This window comes from Triticum aestivum, chromosome 2A (genome assembly GCF_018294505.1).
Source record: "Triticum aestivum cultivar Chinese Spring chromosome 2A, IWGSC CS RefSeq v2.1, whole genome shotgun sequence".
Classification (NCBI taxonomy): domain Eukaryota; kingdom Viridiplantae; phylum Streptophyta; class Magnoliopsida; order Poales; family Poaceae; genus Triticum; species Triticum aestivum.
This window is the reverse complement of record NC_057797.1, coordinates 519,843,237-519,861,780: the sequence shown is the minus strand read 5'-3', so window position 1 is coordinate 519,861,780 and position 18,544 is coordinate 519,843,237. Positions and strand designations below refer to the sequence as shown.

Here is an 18,544-nt window from a genome sequence, read left to right as displayed (position 1 = left end):
TAATGGAATGATTTATGCGTGTGGTAGCTCATTACTCCATTGATCTTAAGTTTTTTTTCCAGAAAAAGATCCGCAGATCTATTATAGAAGTTCCTCGAAAGTACAAAACACCTCAAACATAATAAAAATCACGTTAAGATCTCCAGATCACCTGACAACCACTACTGCCTCCCGAACGAGTCGCTGTCGTCGTCACTCTTCTACTAGAGCCGGCTTGATCTTGTCAATGACAGTTAGGAAGTCTTCATGCATGTGCGCAAAGGACAAGTGCTCTGGAACCGCAGTCGTCATCGTTGAACCCTTGAATGGATCTGGAGCAATTGACATCAAATCTCGTCGTCGCACACGCATGACGAGAAACACTTACCTCGTTGCCCCAAAGAGCCAACATGAATCTACACCGAAACTCCATCGACTACGTCATGATAGACGAACTTGAGAAGGATCAAAATCCGGACGTAAGACAAACCCAAAGAAGAAATGTGCCACCATCCGCCAGAGCAACGCACGTGCAAGGAAATTCATCTTGGACCCGGTAGATCATATTCTTCTTGTGAATGTCTTGGCACCATTAATCAGGCATTCTCACTAGTCTACCTACCTTTCTAGCAGCTATAAAAATATGCAAGTGCTCCAACAACATCTTTAGTTGATTCAAGTTTTTGGACATAAACTCGAAGTCTGCGCACATAGATGTTGTGCTCAAACAGTATTTGAACAAACTAATAAATTGTGGAGAGACAAATGTGGTTTCATTGTTAGTACCATCACTCTAGTATAGTAGTCAAAATCGAACTCTAGGACAATAACCGAAGCCAAAACAAATGTTTGGAATCTCCTTCAAGTTTACGGGGCGCCAACTGTGACTTGCCAAGTTTGTTTCTCTATCAAGCAGGCAATAAGTATCACATTTAAAACACATTTGTCTTTTACTAGAGTGATGGTACAGTTGGCGCAGTTGAGCCTAAATTTCTGGTTATTTGTAGTCAAAATCAAACTCTGGGACAATAACTTCTCATAATCCAAAACAAATGTTTGGAATCTCCTTCAAGTTTATCGAGCGCCAACTCTGACTTGCCAAGTTTTTTTCTTTGTCAAGTAGGCCTTGCACTTGGTCCCTGGAATTAGAAAGACAATTCTCTAGTGGGTGTTGGGTTGGCGCCTGTTGCTTACTCCCTCCGTTAGCAAATAAGATATTCTAACTGTTGGGTTGGCGCCTGTTGCTTACTCCCTCCGTTGGCGACTAGAGTGATGGCACAGTAGTCTCTAGTTATTTGAGCCTAAATTTCTGGCAGATACAGTCCCAAGCCTCAAGAAGGTTCTTGTTCAAGAAAATTTGGTAGGGCGGTTCTAAAACGGAAGTAGTACCCCGGATGTCTGCATCTGAAAATTCAGAGTCCACGCGTTTTGGACGGTAATCTAGCCCACCTGTTGTAGTTTACTAGTTTCAGATCGCTTTACTTTCCTGAAGATTGAATGCGAGGCTTTGAGTCCTGGACCTGGAGTAGTACCGAGGGGTGTCTTCTCTGAAGATTCGACCACATTGCTTTACTTCTACTTCTCTGAAGATTGAATGCGAGGCTTTGAGTCACTGAGCTGATTACCCCGGCCCCGGAGGCCTGGACCTGGAGTTTATGTAATATAGATGACGGACCCATTCTAGTTGTTTGAATTGTTCTGCTAAGATGGATTTTGTTCAAGCAATTTTTTTTTTGAAATTTCAAAGGACGTCAGGAGTTATGCCCTATGAATATAAGATACTACTCCCTCCGTCCGGAAATACTTGTCAACAAAATGTATGAAAATGGATGTATTTAGAACTAAAATACATCTAGATACATCCATTTCAATGACAAGTATTTCCGGACGGAGGGAGTACTAATAAGTTGAGGAAAATACATGTTGTGCCAGCATGGAGAGGGCAATGCATTCTGGTCTCAAGATAGTTGGCATCGCGAAATCTGAAGCTCCACCAATGATGTAATTCCCTGAGTACCAAGCAGTATAGTGCTAGTGATCTTTACTAAGTAGTTACCGCTAGCAAAGGCTGAAGGTAATTTGATGTGACCCAAAAATCGTAGTACTTGATGCAGAGGTCCGAGGGTCCAAAGACTAGTGGCAGGTCTTATGTTTGGTAGCTGTTGTTCAGGTTTCTGTGTTTCCTTGATGCTGATAGAACCTGACCACTTCATGGTCGTTTGCTGGCAGGTGATCAGTCAAGGTCTTATAGTCATTGTCAGGATGTTTCACTCAAAAGTTTTGTGGTTACCATTTCAGTTGTGCCCCAACGGCAAGGGTACCTGTCGCGTTCTCCATTTTCCACCATGTCTAATTTTATCCTGTGTTGTACTATGTTTTCCTTGCTTCCTAGTAATATTTAAGCAACACTCATGGCAGCTTGTTTCCCCATCTGCTCAACTTCAATATGTTTCTTCACCTGTTACTTCTTGGACTTGTTTTTACCTTACACATTCCTGCATCCTCTGCTGCCATTGACTCCATTGCACCTGGCCACGGACTTGTTTGCGGTGTCGGTGACAAGCTTGTCTCCCTAGATGGCAAGTTTGCGCTTGGCTTCTTCCAACCAGGCAGTAAGTCCCACAACACCTTGAACTGGTACCTAGGCATTTGGTTCAATAAAGTCCCCAAGATAACTCCGGTGTGGGTCGCAAACCGTGATTATCCAATCACACAACCCACTTTAGTTAGATTCACAATTTCCCAAGATGGCAATCTTGTCATCTTAGATCAAGCCGCCAATTCCATAATCTGGTCTACCGGAGTTAGTATCAGAACCAACACCACCATTGCCATACTCATGAACAATGGAAACTTTGTCCTACAAAATGCCTCAAACTCATCCGACATTTTATGGCAGAGTTTTGACCACCCAACAAATACTTTGCTCCCTGGTGCAAAGATCGGCCGAGACAAGGTCACTGGTTTGACTCACCGTCTTGTTTCCAACAAGAACTTGATTGACCGAGCTCATGGCCGTTACTGTTATGAGTTAGTTCCTAACAAGTTGATCCTTACGCCTTTGAACTCATCCATAACATACTGGTCTAGCGGGGAATGGAATGGACAGTATTTTAGCTCCATTCCGGAGATGTTAAGCCGCGACTTGATAGACTTCAAGTTTGTCAACAACACAAATGAGGAGTACTTCACATTCACCTTACTGAACGACACGATGATCATGCATCATCTACTTGATGTTTCTGGTCAAATGAAGACTTTAATATGGGTTGAGGTCTCTCAGGATTGGTCACATTCCTACATCAACCCCAATGCTCAGTGTGATGTCTATGCTTTCTGTGGACCATTCACTGTGTGCGATGATAACTCAGCTCCATATTGTAGCTGCATGAAGGGCTTCTCCATAAGATCCCCAGAGGATTGGGAGCAAAATGATAGAAACGGTGGATGCGTTAGAAATACTCCTTTAAATTGTGGCAGTAACAGGAGTACTGCAGGAATGACTGATAAATTCTACTCCTTGTCCAACGTGAAATTGCCTCAGAATGCTGACAACATAGGCTCTGCTACCAGTGCTAGAGAATGTGCAGAAGTTTGCCTGAGAAGTTGCTCTTGCACTGCATATTCTTGCACCGACAGTCGATGCTCTATCTGGCATGAGGAACTCCTCAATGTAAAACAACAGGATGCTGACACTACGGACACAAATGATGGTGCAGTTCTTTATCTTCGCCTTGCTGCAAAAGAGATGCAAACTCAGAAACCTGGCAGAAGAGTGACCACTCGGATTTTGGCAGTTACCATTGTCACTGCCCTGGGGTTACTGGCACTCACATTGCTAGTTCTTATATTGATGATTCGGAGGAACAATAGGAGTTGGTCTGGTGGTACACTGATAGATCCTCAAGACGGTGGAATTATTGCATTTAGATACACTGATTTGCAGTGGGCAACAAGAAATTTCTCGGAGAAGCTAGGTGCCGGCGGCTTTGGTTCTGTGTTCAAGGCATATCTGTCTGACTCGGTTACAATGGCAGTGAAAAGGCTTGATGGTGCTTGTCAAGGAGAAAAACAATTCAGGGCCGAGGTGACTACAGTCGGGGTTATACAACATATCAATTTAGTTAGACTGATCGGTTTCTGCTGCGAGGGTGAACGAAGGTTACTTGCATATGAGTACATGCCAAATCGTTCTCTTGACATCCATCTATTTCAGAAGAACAACACAGTTTTAAACTGGGGTACCAGGTTTAAAATAGCTCTGGGAGTTGCTAGGGGGCTGGCTTACCTGCATGAGAGCTGCCAAGACTTGATCATACACTGTGATATCAAGCCACAAAATATACTCCTCGATAAGTCGTTTGTTGCTAAAATTGCTGACTTTGGTATGGCCAAGTTAATAGGGAGGGATTTTAGCCGGGTTCTGACTACAGCAAGAGGAACCGTAGGATACCTTGCTCCCGAATGGATAAGCGGGGTTGCTATCACACCAAAAGTCGATGTTTACGGCTATGGGATGGTGCTAATGGAAATCATATCAGGAAGACCGAATTCACTTGAACAATACACTGCAGGTGGTGATTGTGATGTTTTCTTCCCTGTGCATGCTGCACATATGCTTCTCGAGGGAGATGTGGCAAGCTTGGTGGATGACAAATTATCTGGTGATGTGAATCTAGAGGAGGCTGAACGGTTATGCAAGGTTGCTTGTTGGTGCATTCAGGATGATGAGTTTGATCGGCCGACAATGGGAGAAGTTGTTCGTGCTCTAGAGGGTCTATCTGATCTTGACATGCCTCCCATTCCAAGACTACTTCAGGTTATTACAAGGAGTACTCCTACCTCTGTAATGAATCAGAATAATGAAGATGCAGCATGGCATACATAAGAAGCAAACATCTATCTGTATGTGAAACATAGTAAGAAAGTCTGAGAGGGAGCAAGAAGAATGATACCCAATAGCTGTGTAATTTAAGCTTGACTCTGTACCAGGTGTGTAAATCATCAGTCTAGTCGTTCTAATCTTCCACAGGTATGAAATAAAATTCGTCAGAAGTTCAGTGCGACCTCTTGTATGATTGATTTTGTCAATGCAAAGGAATACATTTTTGTTCTGGCTGCTCTTTTTGCTTTGCTTCGTGGTGACTTTGTTCGCTTCTTCACTGGAATGTATGTGTGCATCGTTTCATGATTTGCTGCCTTGCCCTATTTAATCTGACAGTTAGTGGTCACTGGACCTGACCAGTTTTAACTGTGCAAAGTGTTGCTAATGATTTGGATGGAACCATATATACCTTAAATTTAGAGGTAAATACATCACAAGTCACAGAACTTGCACGCGACGATCAGTTTGGTGCATAAACTTGTAAAATACGTGTTTCTGGTCATCTAACTTGTCTTTCCGTTCATAAACGGTGCTTTTCTACTGTATCATGTGCACGTTTGGCATACCAACATGGCAGGGGCCCACTATCAGTGGCTGACGCAGTGGGTAATCTGCATGCATTTTTTTTCAAAAAGCACCCTTACATTTTATTTATTTATGCAGGAAATCCTCAAATAGAATGAAAAGTGCTAGAGCGGCAGCAGGATTCAAACACACGACCTTCTATGATTAGCCTCGCTTAGATAGCCACTTGACCTCCTTACTGTTGATGTTTATAGAGCACAATTAGCTTTTATATAAGATAAACCGTACGAGTTAAAGTAGAAACCAAACGAGAAAGCGGAATATAGTTTTTTGGACCAATCATCTAATTTTTTGTTTGAATTCAAATAATTTAAAATTTGAAAATAAGGATAAAAGGAAAATTAGTGCCCAATGAATGTACGTATTTTTTGGGACAAATCAACAAAATTTTGTTTGAATTCGAATAATTTTAAATTTGAAATCTAGATAAAAGAAATATGGGTCAGAATGAATGTACGTAATCTTTTTTCGGACAAATCAACTAATTTTTATTTGAATTTGAATAATCTATATAAAAGAAATATAGCGCAGAATGAATGTACGTAATTTCTTTCGAACAAATCAACGGAAATTTTGTTCAAATTCAAATAATTTTAAATTGGAAAATCTAGATAAAAGAAAACATAGGTCAGAATGAATGTATGTATATTTTTTGCGGAATAAATAAATAAATTTTATTTGAATTCAAATAATTTTAGATTAAAAAATCTAGAGAAAAGAAAATATAGCACAGAATGAATGTACGTAATTTTGTTCCGAACAATTCATCTAAAAATTGGTTTGAATCCAAATAATTTTAAATTTGAAAATCTAGAGAAATGAAAATATATTCAGAATGTGCACTTTTATTTTAAGGGTGATATACCTTAGTAGTCGAAATGAAATACCAAGTACGATCAGTTGCGGTGGATAGGCTCCATTACAATAGGTCGTTGGTTAGAACTCGCTCGTCCCATTTTTTCAGCCCAATATATTTACAACTTACACTGATCGTAGGACCCACCGGACAACTATTGTTGGAGTGCTTTTGCACAAAGTAAAAAAAAAACAAGCGTGTTTTTGAAAAAAAATAACATCACGTGCACTAGCCACTGACGATAGGCCCAATATATTTACAACGTACACTGACGGTGGGATCCAGCGGGCAACTATTGTTGGAGTGCTTTTGTACAAAGTAAAAAAAATGAGGGTGTTTCTGAAAAAAAAACATCGGCCCTGGCCATGTTGGCGTGCCACGTAGGCAGCGAATACACCCTTGTACGGATAATGTGACCGTATTTACACGCCCGCGCAAGTTAGATGACCAGAAACATGTATTTTGCAAGTTTGTGCACCAAACTGACCGTCATAGGCAAGTTCTAAGACTTCTAGTGCCGGACTGGCCTCCACGGCCACTGTCGTCGAGCGCTGCTCACGTGCGGTTCTGGACCTGCCTCCGCGGCCGCTGCCGTCGAGCGCCGCTCGCGCGCGGCTCTCTGGACCTGCCTCCGTTGCCGCCATCGTCGCGCGCAGCTTGCCGGACTGGCCTCCAAAGCCACTGCCGTCAAGCGTCGCTCGCGTGCAGCCCCCCGGCCCAGCCTTTGCGGTCGCCGTCGCCGCGCCACTCATCAGACCGGCGGCCGCCCGCCGTCCAGATCAGCATTCGCCATCTCTCCGCAGGCCCTTCCCACGGCCGTCATCGTGTACCCATCAGCCGATAGCCCAAACTCCTGAAACCTCCTCACGAACTCTAGAGTCGGACCCGCCGTAGGATGCGGCGAGCGCGTAGGACACGAAGACGCGGCCGAGCCACCCGGACCTCGCGGCGAGCACGCTTAGGGGAACCGCTTGGGCCGTGGAGGTGTGGCGAAGCAGAGCGTGTAGGAGTCAAGCGGGCCGGCGGCGAAGGGGCCGCGTTGCGCGAGCGCGAAGGCGGGGGGACGAGGGAGCGGAGGCATGGGTGCGAGGAGGAGGCGGTGGCGGTGGCGATAAGGGAGTTGAAGAAGAGGCGGGGTGTGCCATAGGACAATGGTTATTATTTACTACTAGAATGGTTTTCAAACCATTTCGGCAACTGCCTTCAACCACAGGTAAGCACTCGGTTTCAGTTCAATTTGGGTGGAAAGTCAAGTTGGTTTGGTTTTGGTTGAGCTGACATATATATAAACTGAGTTTAGTTTGGTTTGGGTTGCCACGTTTATTCGTGCAGGTTTGGTTGAGATATGGTTTAGTTCTTAAACTTTTCTCAGATTTAATTGTGCTTGCAACTGAAACATTTTGTAGTAAGAAATCAGTGGCTCAGCTGTGAGAACCTTTTGCTGGCTGGGGCCTGGAAAAAAGCTTTTCCCTGCCCCGCGTCGCCCCTCCGTGATGACTCGGGGGTCCAAACCCTAGGGCCGCCAGCCAGCGAAGACCAGCAGGCTCCGGTGACGGTGGTGGCCGGGTGGTTGGTCCTGGTGCGCGAGCGGCGTCGCTGGGTCGCGCGTTCTGGCCTGGTGGGCTGGTGCAGTGGCACGCGTGCGCGTCTGCGACACGTGGCTCTTGGGGCTGCTGGGGCCCGTGCATGTCGCCTGTTTCTGCGCGAGAGGCACCCTCGAAACAAACCTGGAGGTGGGCGATGTCGACGAGACCTCCTTCCTATACTATACAATACGTGCTCCTACCAGCTAACCTATCAGTTCTATCTGGTTAAAAGAGTAGCATCAAACTTAAAGAACCAAATACGATGCACAGTGCCGAATTAGTTTACGAATTTCGAAAGCAATTTTTTTAAACAGAGTGTTGTGTGAAACGTAAACACTTTCCAAAAAAATTCACAAGTTTTAAAAAAAATATAATATTATTGAAAAACAAGAACATTTCTTGAAAATCTTGAACAATTTTTTTAAACGAGAATATTTTTTCAAATTTCAAAACAAAATTTGGAACATGAACATATTTTGAAATTCCTGAACAAAATTTGCATACACGATTTTATAAAAACTTGTGAACAATTTTTGAAACTCCTGAATAAATGAAAAAACATGAACAATTTTGAAATTTTGAACAACTTTTGAAAACAGGAACATTTTTAAAAGATTGTGAAAATTTTAAACAAAAACAATCCAATTTTTGTAAAACAAGAACATTTTTTGAAATGCCCAAACAATTTTGGAAACAGGAACATTTTTTGAAACTCCTGAAAAAAAAGAAAACATGAACAATTTTTGAAAATGGGAACATTTTTAAAAATTGTGAAAAATTGAACAAAAACATTCCAAACAATTTTTGTAAAACAAGAACATTTTTTGAAATGCCCGAACATTTTTTGAATTTGTTAACATTTTTTGTAAACACGAACATTTTTTGAAATAGAACATTTTTGAGAAACACAAACAAAATTTTGAACTTTCCAACCAATTTTTGAAAGAAACAAAAAAACAAATAGAAAACAGAGAAAAAAAGGAAAAGAAAGAAGAAAACGAAACGGAAAAACGGAAAAAACCAAAAAAGAAACAGGAAAAAACGGTTTAGGGAACCTTCTAAAAGGTTCCTAAAACTGGCTGGCTAGCTCTGTTACAATGGGCCAGCCCATATCTAGCGATGCGGGGTATTGCCTTGTGCATTCGGTCGACAATTGGACACAAAGAGCGTCATCTAGGGTTTTCCGATGTCGATGTAACGGGAAAGGGGGTATCTCAAGCACACCACACAGAAAAATATGCAGTGATACCAGCCTTCACATGCTCCCATGATACCAACTTAAAATATCCAAATTTAAACCTTTCACAAAAATCATGGAGGTTCACAAAACATAAGTAAACATCCCCTAAAAAATTCAGATCAAAATTCAAAATACACATAAAGAAACAAAAATGACAAAATCAAATGTGAATAGTGTCATTTTTGCTTTTGTCTTCTTTTGACAATATTCATTGAAGATTTTGTCCTTTTTGTTTCTCGGTGTATGTTTTGAATTTGGATCTGAATTTTTTAGGGATGTCTACATATATGTTGTGAACATCCATGAAATTTTTCAGAATTTTTTAAAACGCCTAAATTTGAATTTTTAAATTGGTAGCATGGGAGTATTTATGGGTTGTATCACTTGATACTTCCCCCACACCACACGTCCCAGCCCAAGGGTCACGCTGATCTCCAATTATGAGATAAAATGTGCTAAAATTACTACAACATCGAGAAGGAGTCTACTCTCTAGTGTGCCGCCCATCAGCACACAGATCTTTGTCAAAGATCCAACTCCGAGGGAGGGAAACGCCGCCCATGACGTTAGGAGAAGGGTGCTCGCTTCCTGAGCAAGGCATGCACAAGCACGACCACTGCTCATGCCGGACACCAAGGACAGCAGGTATGGCCACGCCTGTGACCTAACATTAAATGCGGTCTCAGGCTATTGGTAGTAGGCCACCGCAGGCCTATGGGCTCTAGACGGTGAAAATATGATGTGGCATTGATGATAAGATATCAATCATATCAAGATAACACTTGCAAATACATCATACGGGTTCCAAGCCCACCCATTTTTGTGTGTGTTCACACGAGTAAGGACGGCCACTGTGGTTCGCTTAGTCAAAGACGTCATATGGGTTCCAAGCCCACCTATTTTTATGTGTGTTCCCACGAGTAAGGACGGCCATTGTGGTGCCCCCAACACTATATAAGGGGAGGACTGAAACCATCCAAGGGGACGAACTCCTCTCACACTTAGAAATCACACAAGACTTAGAGGAGTAGGAGAAAAGGGCATGCTATTATCAAATATGGAATACAACAAGTTCTCTAGATAGCACTAGAGGATCTCATACATCAAGATTTCTGAATCTTGGATAAACACAACAAGATTTGGGGCTCAAGAGCTAGGGATTGGAATAATCTCACCAAAGTTGGTGGAAGCAGAGCTTGAAGCAGACAAGGTAGTGGATCTGGATCATCGCAACCTTGGGGAGGAGCTCCCTTTGCTTCTTCCTTCAATCTTCCTCTTCTTCCCCCCCCCCTCTCTCTAGTTTTTCTTTGTTCTCCCATGGAGGATGAACCGATTTTTTCACTCTTGGTGGTGGCTGCTAGATGGAGGGTAAAGTATCCCCATCCACTCACGTGCAAAGTCCAAAATGACCCTAGGTCATCCTAATGGGTAGTAGACTTCTGCACCTCTTTAGGCTGCCTAAAAGGCTTCAAATGGTCATCTCCTCACAACCGAGGAGGATATCCCAACAAATCTCCCCCTCCGACTCATGACAGGGGCATGCCCGCTACCTTGCAACATGTTTGTAGCTTCTCATTTGGCAATATCTTGCTCATCATATCCGAACCATTATCGTCAGTATGGATCTTCTCGAGTTTCAACAACTTGGAACTCACAACATCTCGAATCCAATGATACCTCACATCATTGTGCTTGGTTCAAGAGTGATAGCTTGAATTCTTGGCAAGATGAATAGCACTTTGACTGTCACAAAATAGAGCATACTTCTCTTACTTCAGCCGAGCTCTTGCAAGAAGATATTCATCCACAAAACTTCCTTGCCAGCATCAACTGCTGCTATGTACTCAGCTTTTGTAGTCGACATAGAAACACATTTCTGCAATCTTGATTGCCATGACACTGCTCCCCCTACATAAATCATCAGGTATCCACATGTGGACTTCCTACGATCCTTGTCACCTGCATAATCTACATCTGTATAGCCCTGCAATGCCAGATCACCGTTTCCAAAGCATAAACAAATGTAGAAGTACCATTGAGATACCCGAGAATCCACTTTCACTACTTCCCAGTGAGCTTTACCTGGATTTGTCATGAACCGGCTAACAAATCCAACTGCATAGGGAATGTCAGGCCTGTTGCATACCATAGCATACATCAATCTGCCCACAACAGATTGGTAAGGTACTTTCCTCATTTCTTCTTTCTCCTTCTTGCTTGTAGGACATTGTTTTGAATTCAATTTTTGATGGCCTGCAAGTGGAGAGATAACAGATTTTGCATCTTTCATATTGAAACTTTCAAGTACCTTCTCGATGTATCTTTCCCTTGAGAGCCAAAGTAGCTTCTTTGATCTATCACGGGAGATCTTCATGCCAAGTATTTGCTTAGCTGGTCCTAAATCCTTCATGGCAAATGATTTACTCAATGCCTTCTTGAGGATAGCAATCCTCTGTGTGCCATTTCCAAACAATCAACATATCATCAACATATAGTAAGAGAATAATGAAGTCACCCTCGGGGTACCTCTTCATAAAGACACAATGATCAGGTTGTGCTTTATTGTAACCAAGCCCAATCATAAAAGACTCAAACTTCTTGTACCACTGCCGAGGAGCTTGATTCAAGCCATACAAGCTCTTCTTCAATTTGCAAACTAAGTGCTCCTTGCCTGCAACCATGAAACCCTCTGGCTGCTCCATATATATCTTCCTCCTCTAGTTCACCATGCAAGAATGTTGTATTCACATCAAGTTGTTCAATTTCCAAATCCATGGTGGCAGCCATGCCAAGCACAACTCGGATCAAAGAAATCTTGACCACTAGAGAGAATATCTCATCATAATCGATGCCCTTTTTCCGACTGAAACCTTTCACAACCAATCTGGCCTTGTGTGATAGCCTGGCTTATTAGGGATGATAGACTACTCATATCAATAAGGAATTCCTTCTTTTCCGGTAGCCCATTTGGATAGAACTCCAAAGTTAAGCGTGCTCAGCTTGGAATAGTTTCAGGATGGGTGACCGATTGGGAAGTTGCTCCTGGTTGCGCACGAGTGAGGACAAAGTGCGCAGAAAAGACTAGTATTGATCTGTGGGGCCAGTCTAGATCCCGCCAGGAGTAACGTGTTGGGGAACACGGTAATTTCAAAAAAATTCCTATGCACACGCAAGATCTATCATGGTGATGCATAGCAACGAGAGGGGAAGAGTGTTGTCCATGTACCCTCGTAGACCGTAAGCGGAAGAGTTATGACAACACGGTTGATGTAGTCGTACGTCTTCACGATCTGACCGATCTACTACCGAAAGTACGACACCTCCGTGATCTGCACGCGTTCGGCTCGGTGACATCCCATGAACTCTCGATCCAGTTGAGTGTCGAGGGAGAGCTTCTTCAGCACGACGGTGTGATGACGGTGATGATGAAGCTACCGGCGCAGGGCTTCGCCTAAGCACTATGACGATATGACCGAGATGGATTATGGTGGAGGGGGGCACCGCACACGGCTAAGGGATCAATGATCAACTTGTGTGTCCTAGGGTGCCCCTTGCCCCCGTATATAAAGGAGAAAGGGGGAGGCCGGCCGGCCCTTGGGGCGCGCCAAGGAGGGGAGGAGTCCTCCTCCTAGTAGGAGTAGGACTCCCCATTTCCTAGTCCAACTAGGAGGAGGAAGGGGGAGGAAGGAGAGGGAGAGAGGGAGAGAAAGAGGGGCGCCGCCCCCTCCTTGTCCAATTCGGACTCCCAAGGGGGGGGGGCAGCCGTATGGCCCCTTCCTCTCTCTCTCACAAGGACCATGTTGGCCCATTAGATCACCCGGAACACTTCCAGTGTCCGACTATAGCCATACAATATATCAATCTTTATGTCTCGACCATTTCGAGACTCCTCATCATGTCCGTGATCATATCCGGAACTCCGAACTACCTTCGGTACATCAAAACACATAAACTCATAATACCGATCATCACCGAACGTTAAGCGTGTGGACCCTACGGGTTCGAGAACTATGTAGACATGACCGAGACACGTCTCCGGTCAATAACCAATAGCGGAACTTGGGTGTTCATATTGGCTCCCACATATTCTACGAAGATCTTTATCGATCAAACCGCATAACGATATACGTTGTTCCCTTTGTCATTGGTATGTTACTTGCCCGAGATTCGATCGTCGGTATCTCAATACCTAGTTCAATCTCGTTACTGGCAAGTCTCTTTACTCGTTCCGTAATGCATCATTCCGCAACTAACTCATTAGTCACATTGCTTGTAAAGCTTATAGTGATGTGCATTATCGGGAGGGCCCAGAGATACCTCTCTGATACTTCGAGTGACAAATCCTAATCTCGATCTATGCCGACTCAACAAACACCATCGGACACACCTGTAGAGCATCTTTATAGTCACCCAGTTATGCTATGATGTTTGATAGCACACTAAGTGTTCCTCCGGTATTCGGGAGTTGCATGATCTCATAGTCATAGGAACATGTATAAGTTATGGAGAAAGCAATAGCAACAAACTAAACGATAATTGTGCGAAGCTAACAGATGGGTCAAGTCAATCACATCATTCTCTAATGATGTGATCCCGTTAATCAAATGACAACTCATATCTATGGTTAGGAAACATAACCATCATTGATTCAATGAGCTAGTCAAGTAGAGGCATACTAGTGACATTCTGTTTGTCTATGTATTCACACATGTACTAAGTTTCCGGTTAATACAATTGTAGCATGAATAATAAACATTTATCATGATATAAGGAAATATAAATAACAACTTTATTATTGCCTCTAGGGCATATTTCCTTCAGTCTCCCACTTGCACTAGAGTCAATAATCTAGATTACATTGTAATGATTCTAACACCCATGGAGTCTTGGTGCTGATCATGTTTTGCTCGTGAGAGAGGCTTAGTCAATGGGTCTGCAACATTTAGATCCGTATGTATCTTGCAAATCTCCATGTCTCCCTCCTTGACTTGATCATGGATGGAATTGAAGCGTCTCTTGATGTGCTTGGTTCTCTTGTGAAATCTAGATTCCTTTGCCAAGGCAATTGCACCAGTATTGTCACAAAAGATTTTCAGTGGACCCGATGCACTAGGTATGACACCTAGATTGGATATGAACTCCTTCACCCAGACTCCTTCATTTGCTACTTCCGAAGCAGCTATGTACTCCGCTTCACATGTAGATCCTGCCACGACGCTCTGCTTGGAACTGCACCAACTGACAGCTCCACCATTTAATAAAAACATGTATTCGGTTTGTGACTTAGAGTCATCCGGATCAGTGTCAAAGCTTGCATCGACGTAACCGTTCACGACAAGCTCTTTGTCACCTCCATATACGAGAAACATATCCTTAGTCCTTTTCAGGTATTTTAGGATGTTCTTGACCGCTTTCCAATGATCCACTCCTGGATTACTTTGGTACCTCCCTGCTAAACTAATAGCAAGGCACACATCAGGTCTGGTACACATCATTGCATACATGACAGAACCTATGGATGAAGCATAGGGAATGATAGAACTCTATCTTCTGCAGTGGCCGGGCATTGAGTCTGACTCAATTTCACACCTTGTAACACAGGCAAGAACCCTTTCTTTGCCTGATCCATCTTGAACTTCTTCAAAACTTTATCAAGGTATGTGCTTTGTGAAAGTCCAATTAAGCGTCTTGATCTATCTCTATAGATCTTGATGCCCAATATATAAGCAGCTTCACTGTGGTCTTTCATTGAAAAATTCTTATTCAAGTATCCTTTTATGCTATTCAGAAATTTAGTATCATTTCCGATCAACAATATGTCATCTACATATAATATCAGAAATGCTACAGAGCTCCCACTCACTTTCTTGTAAATACATGCTTCTCCAAAAGTCTGTATAAAACCATATGCTTTGATCACACTATCAAAGCGTATATTCCAACTCCGAGAGGCTTGCACCAGTCCATAAACGGATCCCTGGAGCTTGTACACTTTTTTAGCACCTTTTGGATCGACAAAACCTTCTGGTTGCATCATATACAACTCTTCTTTAAGATATCCATTAAGGAATGCAATTTTGACATCCATTTGCCAAATTTCATAATCATAAAATGCGTCAATTTCTAACATGATTTGGACGGACTTAAGCATCGCTACGGGTGAGAAGGTCTCGTCGTAGTAAACTCCTTGAACTTGTCAAAAACCTTTTGCAACAAGTCGAGCTTTGTAGACAGTAACATTACCATCAGCGTTAGCCTTCTTCTTGAAGATACATTTATGCTCTATGGCCCGCCGATCATCAGGCAAGTCAACCAAAGTCCACACTTTGTTCTCATACATGGATCCCATTTCAGATTTCATGGCCTCTAGCCATTTTGCGGAATCTGGACTCATCATCGCTTCCTCATAGTTCGTAGGTTTGTCATGGTCAAGTAACATGACCTCTAGAACAGGATTACTGTACCACTCTGGTGCAGATCTCACTCTGGTTGACCTAGGAGGTTCGGTAGTAACTTGATCAGAAGTTTCATGATCGTCATCATTAGCTTCCTCACTTACTGGTGTAGGAATCATTGGAACTGTTTTCAGTGATGAACTACTTTCCAATAAGGGAGCAGGTACAATTACCTCATCAAGTTCTACTTTCCTCCCACTCACTTCTTTCGAGAGAAACTCCTTCTCTAGAAAGGATCCATTCTTAGCAACGAATATCTTGCCTTCGGATCTGTGATAGAAGGTGTACCCAACAGTCTCCTTTGGGTATCCTATGAAGACACATTTCTCCGATTTGGGTTCGAGCTTATCAGGTTGAAGTTTTGTCACATAAGCATCACAACCCCAAACTTTAAGAAACGACAACTTGGGTTTCTTGCCAAACCACAGTTCATAAGGTGTCGTCTCAACGGATTTAGATGGTGCCCTATTTAACGTGAATGCAGCTGTCTCTAAAGGGTAACCCCAAAACGATAGCGGTAAATTAGTAAGAGACATCATAATCACACCATATCTAGTAAAGTACAATTACGATGTTCGGACACACCATTACGCTGTGGTGTTCCAGGTGGCGTGAGTTGCGAAACTATTCCACATTGTTTCAAATGAAGACCAAACTCGTAACTCAAATATTCTCCTCCACAATCAGATCGTAGAAACTTTATTTTCTTGTTACGATGATTTTCCACTTCACTCTGAAATTCTTTGAACTTTTCAAATGTTTCAGACTTATGTTCCATTAAGTAGATATAGCCATATCTGCTCAAATCATCTGTGAAGGTGAGAAAATAATGATATCCACCGCGAGCCTCAATGTTCATTGGACCAAGACATCAGTATGTATGATTTCTAATAACTCTGTTGCTCGCTCCTTTGTTTTGGAGAACGGAGTGTCGGCGTTCTGGGAACGGGGGTCCCCAGACTTGCCTGCCTGCGGCCCGTGGCGTGGCTCAAAAGGGGGCCCAGCGCGGCCCATCTTCATCAACACAGACCCAAGACCCTCGCGAGGGGCCAAGCCTCGCGGGGCGGACGACACGGAGCTTCCTCAGGCACGGCCTCATCAGGCTGGCTTGCGAGGAGGCGGAGAGATCAAGGCGGGGTACCTCACGAGGTGCCCGTGACGCAAGCCATGACGACCAAAGGCGCCAGGCGGGCACCAGCCGCGCAGTGTCCTCCTTTCCTCTCTGGTGCAAAGGGAGCAAGCGCATGCGAGAGCATCAAGCAAAGGCACCCGTTTTGGTGCAACGAGACCAAGACCAGTCCAATGGCAGGGAGGAAGTCATTGTGGAGCCCAAGCCAGCGTCACCACCAGAGCCTTTGGCAGGCGAGGACCAACTTTAGTCAGGATAAGTGTACCAGATGTTCCCCTTCAAAATGGCCAACTGTTGGCGCCCTTCCCGCTCAATATTTGGGAAGAGGCCCAGGGCCTTTGCCTATAAATAGGACTAGCCACCCACAGGGTAGAGGGAGATCGGAGATCGGACCGAAATCGGAGAGAGAATCAAGAAGAGAGAGAGAGAAGGGTGATTGAACTCCTCCCAGCAGTTCATCCCCCAGCCAAGAACAGACCCTCGCGAGGCTGTTCTTCCTTGTATTGCTCATCATCATCAGCCCAAGAGGCAATCCACCACACCACACACTGGAGTAGGGTATTACACCACAACGGTGGCCCGAACCAGTATAAACCTTGTGTCTCTTGTGCTGTTCTTTCCATAGCTTAGATCTTAGCGAGGCGGAGGGGTGCAGGTAGGTAGAAGGCGAAATCTCCGCGCGCACCCCAGTGTTCGAACCTCAAGGGTCTGCCGGAACCCGAAATCCGACATTTGGCGCGCCAGGTAGGGGTGCGCCGGAATTCGTCTTCCACCACCCCGTTCTCCTCCGACCATCGCGTCCATGTCTGACGCTCGTCGGGCCCGCGCCGAGCGCCGGGCCGCTCTCGCTTCCCGCGTCGCCCAGACGGCTCCTGTCGGCGGGCGTCCTCGCCGTTCCCCGTCACCTGCCGTCAACGCCGCCACCGGCCCGGCGGGGGACGAGCAGCAAGCGTCGTCTCAGCATCCGTCCGTGCGGCAAGACGGCCGCACCGCTACTCCCTCGCTCACCCCAGCTGGTTCTTCGTCCCGCGCGCTCCGCGCACCCATGGAGGCTCGAGCTGCGCTCATCGCGGCAAACGAGCTCCTGCGCTACCGTCCCGTCGACGACGTCTACGAAGAATGGCTCGACCGCGTCGCCGAGCTCGTCCGCGCCGCAGGGGGCTCTCCTGCGCCGTCCGTTCCGCTGCACCGCACCCCGCCCCGCGCGGGCGACGAAGCTCCGGGGGCGCCCCAGCCGCCTCCTCCTCAAGAAGGCGCCATGGCTCCAAGGCGCGTGGCCCCTGGGCGGAACCCGCTCCGTCAGGTGCCAGCGCGGCAAGAGCAGAGCTGCCAAGAAGTCCCTCGCCCGCAAGAAGCTGCCCGGGCGCTCCCTGCTCCAGCACGTCGCGACCATGCTCCTGCTCCCGCACGTCAAGACCCCGCGCTGCTCCCAGCTGCAGCGCGTGGGGACATGCAAGACCAAGCTCTCCGTCACCCAAGGCCTCCCGTGGCCACAGCAGGCTGCCGTGCCTTCACCACCGAGCTACGCAGCGTCGCGTGGCCCGGCAAGTTCAAGCCAGACCTGCCTCCTCGTTACGACGGCACGGCCGACCCTGCGGAGTTCCTCCAGCTCTATGAGCTGGGCATCGAAGCTGCCAACGGAGACGAGAAGGTCATGGCGAACTGGTTTCCCATGGCGCTCAAGGACGGGGCCCGCACCTGGCTCCTGAACCTGGCTCCAGGCACGATCTCCTCCTGGGACGAGATGCGCACCCGCTTCATCGCCAACTTCCAAGGTACTCGCGACCGGCCACCCGCCGTGAGCGACATGCGCCGCATCAAGCAACAAC

The 18,544-nt window shown here is 45.2% G+C and overlaps 1 protein-coding gene across 1 annotated transcript; it reads left to right on the top strand.

Annotated features, from left to right (window-relative positions):
- Positions 1–1,912: 1,912 nt before the first annotated feature.
- Positions 1,913–5,003, top strand: LOC123191728 (G-type lectin S-receptor-like serine/threonine-protein kinase At2g19130). The gene is made up of 2 exons (XM_044604356.1): positions 1,913–1,980; positions 2,398–5,003. The coding sequence occupies exons 1-2, from the start codon at positions 1,913–1,915 to the stop codon at positions 4,865–4,867; spliced, it is 2,538 nt and encodes an 845-aa protein (XP_044460291.1). The 3' UTR covers positions 4,868–5,003.
- The last annotated feature ends 13,541 nt before the right edge of the window (positions 5,004–18,544 follow it).